The 14,923-nt window shown below is 46.8% G+C and overlaps 1 protein-coding gene across 1 annotated transcript; it reads right to left on the bottom strand.

Annotated features, from left to right (window-relative positions):
• Positions 1-8,643: 8,643 nt before the first annotated feature.
• cdc6 (cell division cycle 6 homolog) lies at positions 8,644-14,755 on the bottom strand (the record flags this gene model as incomplete). Its single annotated transcript, XM_079999567.1, has 11 exons — positions 8,644-8,795; positions 9,346-9,486; positions 10,318-10,493; positions 10,785-10,858; positions 11,486-11,586; positions 11,665-11,804; positions 11,931-12,037; positions 12,127-12,281; positions 12,570-12,769; positions 14,157-14,381; positions 14,569-14,755. The coding sequence occupies 11 exons, from the start codon at positions 14,753-14,755 to the stop codon at positions 8,706-8,708; spliced, it is 1,596 nt and encodes a 531-aa protein (XP_079855693.1). The 3' UTR covers positions 8,644-8,705.
• Between the last annotated feature and the right edge of the window lie 168 nt (positions 14,756-14,923).

Genomic DNA, 14,923 nt, shown 5'->3' with positions numbered 1-14,923 from the left:
TCGGATTAGATTCTCCATTTCCCCTTGACATGTCTGTGAAGAACAAGACGGAGCAGATATGAAGTTTAGAGCAAGAGAAACCAAAGGATTTCTTGTCATCCTTCTGTTTTTACCAGGTATTGGACATTCATATTTTCTCTTCTTCAATGCAATGTGCATTAAGTTTCTAGATCAGAGACAATTCAAGGCACCAAGCAAACTGCAGAGATGGAAGGAGGCAGAGCGCTCATAACAGACCTGACATTGATCAATTTACACTCAAATTCTTGTGATTTGAGTGAGAAATGGAGTGAGCCAATCCAAGAAAAAGGAAATGTTTACGTGTATATTATTTGGGTTTACTTTACCAATCTTTTTTTATTCCGTTCAATTTAAGCAGGGCCCTATTTGCGCAAAAAAAAAAAAAGTTGAGTGTTGTGCCCTTTAAAGGTGGATGTATCTGGGTGAGGCTGCCTCTGAGTCTGAACGGACTTTTCCAACTCAGACGAGGACGTAAATAGAGCGAAGCCTGAAAAACACATCCATGTTTTTGGGCTTTGCTCTGATCATTCCACATACGACCCTACGAGGAACGTTGAAGAGTCATTTCAGCCCCTGGTTTGAGCCCCTCTCCACCCACTGCACAATGTATGAAGAGGCCAGGAAGTGGCTCCTCCAGAAAGTGGGCGTGGCAGTCCCGCTCGGTCAGTGCAGTGCGGTTGGTGTGGATCGGATTGCCCATCTTTATGTTCAAATTTGGGACGTGAAGAGCCACTAAAAGTACTAATGCTGCGATAATTCAGAGTTCCCACTTCCAAGCTAAATGTTTTCAAACTCGCTCTTTTCGGGAAAACATGGACGCCTGCATCAAATTAGTCTTCACATTATCTCATATTGCCTTTCCTCAGAAATCTGCATTTAACCACAGTTTCCAGTCATGCTCCACCCAGCAGACTGGCATTCCTCCCCTGTTGATTTCTCACCTATTTTGTTTTTCTTCATGCATTTCAGCAGATCAACCTCAGTGTGTTTATAACTCTGATGCGGATGTGTTTCTTTACAGCGGTGCAGAGTCATAACGACGGGGAAGTGACTTACACACAAAGCAGAGTATGCGCTCCAAAAGGATCGTTTGCGTTTTTGCGATGCAGCCTTAACTTCTCGAACAGAGAGAATGGCGTCCCTCCCAAAGTGTGGGAAACACTGTGGTTTACTAGAGAAGAGCGCGGTGAAGCTGTTGATCTCAGATATGATCCAGACTACACAGATCGTGTTGAGTTCTTCTGTCAGAACAAACATTGTGATCTGAAGATCGCACACCTGAGACTGAGTGACTCTGCTGAGTACAAGTGCAGGTTCACAACAGACCAACCAGGAAGGATATTTACTGGTGAACCTGGAGTGACATTATCTGTAACAGGTAAAACTTTAAATGGAGGAGGATTTATCTGTTCAATCAATATCAACATTGAGGAAAAAATTCATGTGTGTGTCATTAGCTGCGTTATATTTAGTATATTTATGGCAAGCGACATTTCTGTGTTTCCACATCCAGATCTCCAGGTGCAGGTGAGCTCTGTGTCTCCTCCCAGGACGGATCTGAGTTGTCACAGCATCTGTGATCTGCCTGGTGGCATCCCTTACATCTGGTACAAGAATGGAAAGGAGATTGGGGAAGGACAGAATATTTCCGGAGACTCCTTTAAACCTGAAGACAGTGTTTCCTGTGATGTTCTAACATATATGAGTCTCCCCTCTCCTTCAGTGTGTAAGTTTACTCCACAGAACAAAAGGGATATAACGCCACCTGGTGGCATCTTGGATTCAGGTCTAAATCATCATATGCAGTTTTAGACGGGATGAATCCCTTTGGGAGTCAAACCCTCCGCCTTGTGTTTGTGAAACGTTCAACCCACTGAGCTCCACCTGGATAATGACTATTACTCTGGTACTGTTACTACAACAAAGACTACAACCTCCACTGTCTGGCAGCTGTGAAAACTACAAGTGTAAAGGTGCTTGGTGAAATGCTTCTACCTCTCAGGTGTCCATGGCCAGAGCTGCAACCAAGTGTTTTACACCCACCGACATATCTGTGTCTTGGAGGGCTCAGCAGTCAACATTTCCTGCACATACAGAAGTCACGAGGTGGTCAGCTCACAACTCTGGTTTAATCCTGGCCGTAGCCTTAGATGGAAGAATTACTTTGAAGCTGAGGACCTTCAGAGTGACTCTGAATACACAGGTCGTGTTGAGTTCCCTGTCGCAGAGGAAGGACGCTCCACTTTGACAATCACTGCCCTCAGAGACACAGACAGTGGAGAGTATCGCTTTAAATTCAAAACGGAAAACTTTGAATGGGGAAACAGTTTATCTGGTACAACTCTGACTGTCACAGGTACTGTTGTTTCATACGATAATATGAATATTAAATAATATTACTTTTGTAATGTAAGGAATCCATTACTCCATTATTCTAATTATTACTGTCCTCATTCAGGCCTGAGAGTGAAGGTGTCTCCTGTTGCCGTGGTAACAGCGGGAGGGAGGGTGACACTGAGATGCAGGTCCAGGTGTCCTCTGGCTGACAACCCAAGCTACATCTGGTACCAGAACAGACGACCTCTGACCCAGCCAGAGTACCACAGCAACCTGCTGGTCCTGGACCCAGTCAGCAGTCTCCATGCAGGGAGCTACTCCTGTTCTGTCAGAAACCAGCAGGACCTCCGCTCTGCTGAAAGGACTCTCTCCGTCTTGTGTACTGTCCTCTGTCAAATGACTCGTTGTTATAATGCAAAATGCAAAGAGAAAATTAAGCTTACTCAGTTTAATATGGCCGCGTGGTAGCAATAGAAGAATGTGAATCCCGCGCTAACTCACTCGGCATCTTAATCCTTTGTGGGAGTTTGCTGACGCTCCTCTGAATGGGCGCTCGCTGTATTCAGTGCTCGCTGTATTTGTATTTAGTCCTTTTGAGGCTGCGTGCTGCTTTCATCCTTATCATTATATTTGGAACAACACAAGTATTTCCTCTTTAATGAAACTCTTCTTTAATCAGATGCTCCCAGGGACGTCTCGGTGACAGCGATTCCCTCTGGTTGGGTGGAGGAGGGCAGCCCCCTGACTCTGAGCTGCAGCAGTGATGCCAACCCTCCAGCTGAGTTCACCTGGTACAAGGAGGATCGAAACTCACTCCAAATATCAGGACAGAGCTACACCATCTCTAATATCACATCTGAGCACAGTGGAAAGTATTACTGTGAAGCAGTCAACGACATCGGGAGTCTCAGTTCAACCTTCCTGTTGATGGTTGGTCCAGGTAACGGACCATCGCTCACATTTACAGCTCTGCGCTCATCAGAAATGGTATAAAATACAAACTCGGTCCAAATATCAATGGTCCTTGTATGTTTCTGTTATCTGATGTTATTAACTCCAACTGAATCCGTCCCTCTCCATTTCTAGGGACGTTAACAAGAGTGATCAACGCAGCGAGGTGGATTCTGGGAACTATCGTTCTGTCACCGTTCTGCCTGTGCCTGTGGTTAAGGTTAAATAATGAAACATCGCCCACACTTCACGTCCTATTTCATGTCGTCCATGAGTTGATAGTGGTTTTATATTGATAGCGTCACTATGTTTTACTGTCTACTCATAGAAGGAATAAAATCCGAAAGGGGAAAACTAGGATCTCCGCCGCTGAGACCAACCAACCAGTAGAGAGAGGAGAGGTTAGTTCTACAACCCGGTGTCATGGGTGTGTTCTCATCTGCATCAGTAGGAGAGAGATAACGTAGGGATGACAGACACAACAACTGGGCTGGATATAGAAAGTTTGCACTTTTAAAGTCTCCAGCAAATTGCATAAATTCTCATTGAACATCACCTCTGTAGGTTCTCTCTTCAGCGACCGAGAGATGGAAGCAAAACTAAAGGTTTTAAGCAATAAGAGTGAATTCATTAATATCTGTTCAAGTTAGGCAAGAGGCATTTCTATTTCAAATCCATGTCGGACCTTTTAACTCAGTATTTCAAGTCTATAAAAGTAAACGTAACATTTAAGAACTAGTGTTGTGGTCAGGGTATCAGTATCGGTACCAGTACATACATTCTTTAAATGATACTCAGCTCTACAGAAGACAGAATGAATATTTCCTGTCTCATGGTGTCTGTCCGTTCTCTCTCCCCTCAGCAGATGGACTCTGACCTGGAATACGAAAACACACTGTCCTCCATGGCCATGCGTCCTGTCACTACGGTCCAGACGGAACCAACACACCAGTAGGAGGACGTCATGAAAAGTCCGGCTCAAAGTCCAGCTGCTGCTGTGTCCTTTCATGAAAAACATCTCTGGAATATTATTAATAAAAAAAAATTTATATATATATATATATATATATATATATATATATATATATATATATATATATATATATATATATATATATATATATATATATATATATATACACAACTCTTCCAAAGGAGCAAGACACATGATCCAACTTGGAGGTGGTTTTAGTTAAGTCAATGGAATGGATGTGAAAATAAAATAATGATGATAATAATAATACATTTTATTTGTTTTGCGCTTTTCCCAATGCTCAAAGACACCGAACATTAAAATACCACAGAATAAAACAATCCATAATGAAATTTGTTTAAAAAAAGTAGTGATAGACTTCCTACGTTATTTGCATTGCATTGGATTTAACAATGTACATTCTCAAGCAGATTATTATTGCTAATTATTACTTCATAACCTTTTACTTACTTTATCTAACTTGTTGAGCTCTTCATTACTTATGTAGTGGACATAACTTTAGTGGACAAACTGTCTTTTCTGGAATCTCTTCTCCAGAGATTCAAAGGAGGGGATTAACAAACCCCTGCTGAGACCCTGGATCTGCTAACTCTTGTCTGCATTCCCAAACAATGGAAATGCCAGTTGGGACTGGATGAGGGAACCAACTGATTCTGTTTGTTGCCTCGGCCAAGACTGGGTCAACAAACCCCTTCTCTCGTTCCCTCTCTTTCACCCATAATCGCATTCTTGCCTAGTTACTGGTAATTCTTACTGGTAACCACCAGGATTACAATGTTCATTGTGTATTGTCCAGTTAAATATCATTATTTTATGCCATTTAATCGTGTGGAAATTATGTTTTAATAGTTTATAATTAGAAATAGTCTTAATATTTGTTGCTGCTGTTTCTGTCGTTGCTGTTGTTTCTGTTGTTGTTTCTGTTGTTGCTGCTGCTGCTGTTGCTGCTATTGTTGCTGCTGCTGCTGTTTTTGTTGCTGCCGTTGTTGCTGCTGGTGTTGTCTTTGCTGCTGGTGTTGCTGTTGCTGCTGCCATTGTTGTTGTGTCTGTAGCTGCTGCTATTGCTGCTGCTGTTGTTGTTGTTTCTGTGGCTGCTGCTGCTGTTGTTGCTGCTGTTGTTGTTGCCATTTTCTGTTGTTGCTGCTGCTGTTGCTGTTGTTGCTACTGCAGATGTAGTCGCTTTTGTTTTTGTTTTTGTTGTTGTTACTGCTACTTTTGTTGTTGCTGTTGAAAATGAAATTACCAGCTGACATCTAGGTTCTTTCTTTGATTGTATTTCTTTGTAAAGCGCATTGTGTTGCCCTGGTATGAAATGCGCTTTATAAATTAAGTGTGACTTGACTTGATGGGTCTTAATGTTTTTAATTAGCCATAAATGTTATATTACTGAGAGGATGGTTTTGAAAGATGACCAATGTGTGGGACAATAATATAGAAACATTAGGAAGGCACTTACCAAATCAAAGGCACTCAGCCATATTTTTGTTATGGCCAGGATGCACTAATAGATAATGGTGTTAAATAGAGATCATATATAGGATCAGGATACACTCAACTAAGAGTCCCAGCCAGCTGGAGAAAAATTTGTATCCAAGAAACAGTGAAATCGGATCTGCTTATATAAGGATCAGTAAACAGTGGTTTCTAGGGAAAAGTGAAATGGGAAAGCAGGCAGTGATGTTGCCTGTCAGGATGCTCTCCACTGCTCCACAGTAGAAGAACTTGAGGATCCTCACTGAAACCTTGAATTTCTTCAGCTGCCTGAGGTGGTAAAGACACTGCCTCACCTTTCTCACCAGAGTGTCTGTTGTTAGGTCCATGTTAAGTCCTCTGTGATGTGGACTCCCAGGTACTTGAAGCTGCTCACCCTGTCAGCAGAAGTCCCATTAATCACCAAGGGCGTGTGGGTCCTCAGTTGTAATCCTCGCATAAAGTCCTCAATCAGCTCCTTAGTTTTGCTGACGTTCAGGTGGAGGCTGTTGTCCTGGCACCAGAGTGACAGGTCAGCCACCTCCTCGCGGTAGGCCTTCTCATCGCAGTCGGTGATCAGGCCCACGACCACGGTGTCGTCAGCAAACTTGATGATGGTGTTGGACCTGGACCTGGCCACACAGTCGTGTGCAAATCACCACGACGACATATAGCCTAAGGCAATTTACTTCCGGAGGCAAAGATTCCATCAGGAAGCGAAAACAAGGCTGTGATACCCAACATTCCTTATGTCAACCTTCATATGACTGGCTGAAATGGAAACCTGGGAGGCATCACAGGCTCCCGTCGAGAAGTCTGTGAACCAAGGTAAACCATATCCTCCTGGCCAGTTGGGGGCAACTAACAGCACTCTGTGATGCCCTATGAGGATTAATGGGATCGGGGGAAAAGCATAAAGAAGGACCTCTGGTCACGCATGGAACAGTACTTCCTGGTCCAGTGGCCTGGTTGATTCCTCAATTAAAACCATAGGAGGCCATGGGGTGAGGACTCTGAGGCAAACAGATCCATCTCTGCATTGCTGTACTTGCTTCAGATCACATCGACCACCGTTCCGGATGCTGGGGAGGTGCATCGCTCTCAGACTTGTGGGCAAGGCAACCTATAGAGACTGCCTGGATCTGGCGCTGCCTTGGTGGTTGATGCAAAACACCACGGATGTGATGTTGTGCGGAAGAAACATGGGAGATCAGGCACAGGCACTCTCTGTTAGCGCCTGTGCTCTTGACTGGGCACTCTCGACTATGAACCAGTTGTCCAGATACAGAAGGATCTGCATTCCCCCTCACTGCAGTAGGGACAGTGCACTGCAATGCACCTTGTGAAGAATTTCGGTGTGCCAGTGACAGGCTGGATGGGAGTACCTTGAACTTGTACGCCTTCCCCTAGAAGGCAAAGTGTAGGATGGGTACATGAAAATATGCATCCTTTCGTTCGATGCTTCTTGAGTCGCCGCTTGAAATTGCTTGCAGCGCAACTACCGTGCACAGCATGTGAAAAGACCTTGAGGTGTTCAGTACTCACAAACCTGGGCGAGCAAACCCGCCTCCCTTCTTCAGAATCAGTCTGCCCTAGCTCCTCAATGGCCCCCATTTCCAGGAGGGCAGCGGACTACTGCTTCAGGGTCACCACAGGGCCGTCCCTGGTTGCCCCCTGCGTGAGCGGACACTGCGCTCCAGGGCCTGCTTGGCAGGAGGTCCAAACCTCTGTCCTAAAACCACAGGAAGTGTATGGAGCACTCAGCTACACAGCTCTGTAGCTCCCAACACCGACAGCTAAACCAAGCTACTCAGGACTAGGGACTGCACCTGGGGCCAGGTGTGGTCCACTGTCCGGAGAGAACGAAGGGCTAAGCTGTCGAGCCAGCGGGCTGGCCCTGTGCTGGAACAGCTGTCGGACATGGTGGCGGCTGCTCATGCGGAACCCGGGTGGTGGTCCTCTCCACCGGCCCCTGGCTCCAACCAGGACGGTATCAGGAGCTTAGGACAAGCTCCAAGCAGCAACTCCCGAGGAGAGCGCCACCGGCAGCTCGGTGTTGAATCTGTCAGATAACCGCGCCCCATTAATTTGCAGACTGATAGAAATGTGGCATTATAAAATAAAGTCCCATGAAATTAGTAACTATTTTGAAAAACATCTTCTTTAAATTATAAAAAATATTTAACTATTAACATTTATTTATTGCCTTATTTACTTATAAAATACATTTATTTCATAGGCATATTTATGTATTTAATATACTCACATAGCATAAGCACATACATACAGTGCTGGTGTAGTTCATTTGGGCATCATTTTAATATTAGGCTCAAAAGAATACATGCGATCCACGATGCTAGTGTATTACATCATATTGTGTGCGAGACCCTTTTTAAATATTTTATTTTGTATTAAAAATGCAGGACACCTATTTAAATATTATCTAGATTATTTCCCGCACAGTCTGTCTACATTCACTGGTGTTCACAGTTCATGTAACCTGGTAGTGATCTGGTCTTTCTGGATTAGAGGTTTTAATAAATAACAATTCAATTCAAGTGGAATTCTTGATTCCCAGATGATTAAGGTGACAACTGATTGAAACACAAAGAGCCAAAGAATAAAAATCATGTACATTCATTTATTCCAGAAAAAAAAAAAAAAAAAAAATATATATATATATATATACAAATTGCCAATTTGTGTTAAAAACTTGAAACACCCGATATAAAAATAAAATACAAGATAAAACATGATCGACTCCCCCACGTCATCGTTTTAGGAAAGTTCATTGCAGGCTGTATGTGTGCATAGCACAACATGACGAGGGGAAAAAAGAAAAAGAAAAATCAGTAGTCCAAAAAAAAACCACTCAAAACAAAGCAACAGCCTCTGCTGGAGGGAGAGACGTCGTTGGATGTGTGTGGGTGTGTCAGGGGAGGCCGGCCTCCAGGATGCTCCCGAGCAGCGTGCGGTCCTTCAGGGCGTTCTCCACGTCGCGCTCCTCGATCTTCAGAAAGATCTGGAAGACACAGGAATCCATTTGCACATTAGCAAGTTAAAACCACACTGTTGTCCAAAAGCCCTGCGGTGAAATTTCACTTATTAAGGCCAATATTTTTCTCATAAACTAATGTTTGTTAATTCCCCCCGGGGACCAATGGAGTCTCATTTCATGTTGCCCATCATCATCATCATCATTTTCTTCCATGATATCAAACAAAACTACAAAAACATGTGAAATCTAAAATATCAAGCATTTGAAGCCGTTTTCATGGTTTGGGCAAATATCCCGGAGAAGGGAGAGATACGTCGCAGCACTCGCACGTAAAAGTAAAAATGACAAAAATCCTGACTGGTTGCACTTCTAAGCCGCCCCCCGCAGCGCCGGCTCAGGGCCACGCCCACGCAGCTGTTCACACAGGAGTAACTCTGCATTACCGCAGTAAACAAAGAGAGTGAGCGGCCCAAGAGTTAGTGTTTGGCCACACCCTCCCAGCAGAACCCTGCTCACCCCGAGGAGGCGGGACAATAATAATAATAATATGAAATGAAGGATGTGCGTTGTTTACCTTGGTGAGGCGAGCCTCCTTGGCCTTGCGCAGAGCGAACACGCCCCGGCTCTCCAGCAGCGTGCACAGCGACAGACACTCGCCCTGGCCGACGCCCCCTACCTGCCGCCGGGCGCAAAGACGGCTGTACACCTCGTGGAGCTGCGTGGGAGACGGGGACAATAATGGCTCATCACCGTGGACTTGAAATGTCTTTCACGGAAGAAGGAATAAACATTTGGCGATCCTTCGCTCATGTTGTTTAGTGTACATCAGTGACTGACCGATTGATCGGCCGATTAATCTGCGCATTTTGAGATAATCGTCCGACGCCCGCGCTCAGGAGGCCGATTAAAATCAATGTCTGCGGTTTAGTGTTGTCAAAAAAATTGACATTTCTCCATATGGATTCTGAATATTGAATTTGATATTTGTTTCGATACTCATTTCCCGCACGACGGATAAAGCGGCCGCAGCTGCTTCCTCGCTCGCTGTTCTCTCCCACAGCGAGTTGACGCTGCCCGCGGCGGTGCCCACGAAGCCCCGCCCCCTTTGCTTTCCCTGCTGCCGACAGCGCTGCACCGTGCGTGCCTTCCTTTTTTATTTCAGCGTCTAACTTCTATCAAACAACATTTGTTAAATGTTTAACGCGTTTCTTTTTAGTTTGGGCCCGCAGAACACAGAACTCTACCTCCATGCCCATTTACACGAGAAAAAAAATAAAATAAAAAAACGTGGCACTTAAAAAAGGGCACCGTGAGAATCACGTAAAATACCAACAGCCATGTGACTCTGAACAAGCAACATATTTAAGAACATTATCTACAAACATACGAGTTCATTTTAAACTTCAGTAAATGTAGAGGAGACCATTGGAAGAATATTAAGGTGGTTTTACATTTTATTTTTCTTTGTGTGTATGCATGGTGTGTGTATGCATGGTGTGTGTATGCATGGTGTGTGTGTAGGGTGTTTGTGTGTGTGTGTGTGTACCTTGCCCAGCGACACCTCCTTGCTCTTCCCACAGCGTGTGAGCAGCAGCAGGCAGCAGATCAGCAGCTTCTGCTGCAGCGGGAAGCTCTCAGCCTCAGCGCCGGCGGGCGCCGCCATGCGGTCACCGTACACCTCGGAGAGCACCCGCGCCACCTGGGCCACGCCCACCCGACATGCTGCGCGCAGGAACACACAAGTATTTAAAATCAAAACTCCACAATCCCTCCTTTCAAAGTGGCGTCACACACAGCCGGTGCGGCGGCGAGTTGACAGCCTTGTGAGTTTCTAGCCTCAAACGCTTTAAAATTTTATTTTGTGCTGTTTTTCCAAAACCACAAATGCACAAAACATTCTCCGCTTTTGTGTGGATTGAAGAAGAGAGAGGAAAAAAAAGAGCTCAACTGAATGAAGAGATTCTCTTTCATAGTCAGGGTTCGTCCAGGGCAGGAGGTTCGGGAGGTTCCTACCTTTAGCTTCGGCCGCCGCTTTGGGATTTGCCGCTTTCTTCCTCTCGTCCGACTCCACGATCTCAACCGCTCTCCTGGAACAAAAGACAGGACGTAAACGTATAGAAACATCCAACAAGCAGATCCTGATCATGGAATGTCGGGTTTCATGGAACGCTGTAGCTGCCTTTTTTTTTTTTTTTTTAAATAAAACTTCATTTACAATAGAGTAACAAAGTATTGTAATTTTTCATGTTATTACTGATGCAAGGTTGGCAATTTTAATAGCCAGGACTTCTACTCTGTGAGGTGCGTAAGTTCAGGTAAGTTTCTTTTAGGAGGATTTAAATGTACATTTAATAGAACACAGTCAATTAATTCTATCATAATTATAGAACACAGAATCGGGATTGTGGCGCCCCCCCCCCTTGCAGCCGCCTGCGCGAGGGCCGCGTGTCGATTACGCACATTTCGGTATTTTTTAGTATTTATAGAGCTTATTGTGCGTAATCACCGGGTGTCATGACATTTCACTGCATATATGTATGACCGTATGTGAATGTATGTGACAAATAACCTCTTGAACTTGAACAAACGTCCAGCCGAGCCGGGGCTCGGAAGGAATAACGACGCGTGACACTGCGTGAACGACTCAAAGTGGAAACCAGGGAGAGGAGTGTGTGTGTGTGTGTGTCTGTCTGTCGCTCCCTCCGAGTGGTCACCTGCAGACGTCCAGAGCCTTCCTGGCGTCCCCCGACACCGCGGACACTTTTCGGGCACAAAACTGGACGGCAGACGCGTCGAGGAGTCCCTCGCTGGATGCCTGAGATAAAACACAACGCCAATAAAGATGATATACGAACACACACACACACACACACACACACACACACACACACACCTGTGCCAGTCGGTCCTGAACGATGGCGGTGAGCTGGTGGCGGCTGTAGGGCGGGAAGTGCAGCAGCAGGGGGCGGCAGCGAGGCAGCGCCTGCAGCCGCGGCAGCGTGCGGTCCGTCAGGTCCAGCGCGTTGGCGATGCCTGCAGCCGGGGGGGGGGGGGGGGGGGCTTTAGTTCGGTCCCGCAGACCAGGTGGTACTGCGGCGGCGAGGGGAAGGCGACGCGTTCTGACCCCGCGAAAACATCAGACCAATCAAAAGGCCTTACCGACGAGACAGAGGCGGGACCCGGGGAGGTACGGCCACTCGAAGATGGTGTACAGGACATCCTGGGCCTTGCTCTCCAGCTGGTCCATCTCATCCAGGACCAGGAGTCTGCGGAGGGGAGAAGAGCTTTAGAGCCAAACAGCGAGATGACATGAAGCCCGACTGAGAGAGGCGTGGGAGGGCGCGGCTCTACTCACACCGTGGGTCCCGCGCCGCACAGCAACTTCTGCAGCTTGGCGTCCGAATGGCCCTCGGGGGCCCCCAGCCGCTCGGCCAGCAGGGGGAAGATGGCGTGCGAGCTCCGCAGGGTCATGCAGTTCAGCACCACGGTGTGGACAGCCCGCAGCTCCTCCTGGACGCACGGCCTTTTATTATTCGCGGGTCAGCGGGAATGTTTTCACGACTTTTTAATGCCGCTTGACAATGACGTTATTTCACAATACTGAAATTTAACTGAATTCAAACTTGACTAAAAGAAAAAAAGAAAAAATAATGTAATTCCCTCGTTTTGTACAAACATTTTAAAACATGTTTTGACAATAACAAGCAAATAAATGTTTGTGATTTATAACTTTTTAAAATGTAGTGTAATAAATAAAGATAATTAAACTCTTAACTTAAACCCAAAAGTCCCACTGACCTTCATCTCCTGCAGCACACAGTTGAAGCAGGCCGTCTTGCCGGTGCCCGGCGCCCCAGAGATGTAGAGGCTTCCTGGGGCGCGGCGCAGCACGCGCTCCTGCAGGAAGCTACGGATGGACGCCCGCTCCGGCTCCCGGGACAGCAGGCGCTCGGGGACGGCCGTGTGGAGGGCCCGCTTCACAGCCTGGTACCGGGACTCTGCGGGGAGGGGCCTGTGGTCAGGGTCCAGTGAAGGAACCGAGGCTCGGAACGCATGAAAGCACTTTCAAAATTCAATATTAATTTCATGTTTTTTTTGCTGCTCAAAAAAATAAAATTAAATAAAAAATGGGGGCGGCTTGATTTATCTGCCTATATCTGCCTTGTTGACCGCCATCGGCAAATAAGAAGACATTCCCCGATGGCAGCGGCTGCTGTTCATCCGGTGTTTACCACCCACAGACTTTACTTGGGCGGGGCCTGCCAGGTATATTAACGTTTCAGCATTTTTTTTTTTTTTTTGTCCGAGAGAACGACACCATCCAAGATGGATTTCAGAAGAAGAGGACACGGCCTCTCTGCAGCGCTCCAAAGCAGGAAGTGATGCTGCGTTCACTGGAACTCGGGCAACGGTGAGTGATGCTGCGTTCACTGGGACCCGAAAAACATCGGTATCGGCAGTTGGCCAAGGATCATTTTAAACATAGCTATTGGCCAAGAATTTCAAAAAGGGTGAAACCCTACGAAAAAAGTGTGTTTGTTTAAAGTGTGTTTTTTTCCATAAAAAGTCCCACTCAACACTGCAAGCTCACTGAAGCAAGGTTTGTGTTGTCGACCGAACAATTAAGTCACATTGAATTTCTGTATATTCTTATAATATGAGAGAGAGATATGAATATTTAGGTGACGCATGTCAGACGATACAGTGAAAAGTTGGAGCGACTCATTACGTGTAAAATGTTGATATAGGTTTGAGCCGTGAGATCCTCCCCAAACTGAAACATTTTCAAAAGAAAACAACTTGACAACACAACGGCGAGCGGCCATTGAGGGGATTCGAGCCCTCCAAGCCCATTTAGACACCACGGTGCCAGCTCGTCAGGGACGTTCAGCAGGTTATGCCTAAAGCACCGAGTTATGAGGCGACTGGTAAAAAGAGCACCACAACACTGCGACCACGGCGGAGTCCAACGTGCACGACCCCAAAAAGCTGAACCTAACCACCCCCTGTGGTTGGGTGTCCACCTCTCCCTCCATCTGTTCCCTTCGTCCTAAAACCCCCGTTGACCCTCCTAAACAGCTGCGCGACCAACTGACCGAGCCCGCCGGCTGCCTGGCACCCTGCCGCTGCGCCGCGGCAGAGACGGTTATGACCCCCGTGACGCCATCCACCCAGATGTTAAAAAAAATAAACGTCTTCTCCATAAACCCAAGATCGCAGCGCTGCCATTTGGCCGACCATTCCCCTCACCTTGGGATGGATTCACACTAAACGTGGTGTGAATATGTTCCGACTGGCGGTCTGAACACGGGAAATTGAGGAGGAAGAAGAAGCATCATCATCATCATCATCTACAGACTGGAGGTTAAAAAGCCCCGGACTCACTCTCTGCGTCCGGGCGAGCAGGGCCCCCGGCGTGCACGTCCTGCCCTGCGGGCGAGGACCCCCGCGGGGGGGACGGGGGAGGCAGCAACCGCTTGGGGGACAACGCCGGCAGGTTCTCGGAGTTCTCCCCGAAGGCCAGTTTCCGCGGCGACGCCAGCGAGGGTCTGCTCTGCTTGGGGGGGGAGCCCAGCAGGCCGGCGGCCATGTTGCGGCCGTTGTCGTCACCTTGGTGGCGGACGAGATGAGTTAAGTATACTGAACACAAAGTGTAGTTCTGACGATGCAGGAAACGGAACAAAGCAGAATTGCAGCTCATTATAGATCAAAAAATAAAAATATACTTCAGGCAGAAAACCTCTGATCTGACACCTTATAAGCTTCAAATAATCAAGTCTGAACAGCTTCCTCTTACCCGTGCGTTTCCGGGGGCTGAGGGGGAGTCGGAGGGCGTGGCCGAGAGGGGACAGGGGGACTACGGGTCCCTGAGCCAGGGGTTTGGCCCCCTCCGGGCCCTCCTGCTGGGGGGCCATCTTGGACACAGGGCGGTGGGACCTGCGCTTCGGGAACGGCAGCTGAGCCTGGGAGCGTGTGCTGGGCATCTTGTTTTCGCGCACACACACACACACGAGAGAACAAAGTGTAGCTTCATCACTGCGATGCCGCCAAGAACCAGATTATTGCATATACTTATCTTACTTATACCTATATCGCATACATACATACCATACATACAAGTATATTGCATATACTTATGTTACATAAACTTA

The sequence above is a fragment of the Zeus faber genome, assembly GCF_960531495.2.
Source record: "Zeus faber genome assembly, chromosome: 4".
NCBI lineage: Eukaryota > Metazoa > Chordata > Actinopteri > Zeiformes > Zeidae > Zeus > Zeus faber.
The sequence above is the reverse complement of the archived record's forward strand: the minus strand, read 5'-3'. Positions and strand labels throughout refer to the sequence as shown.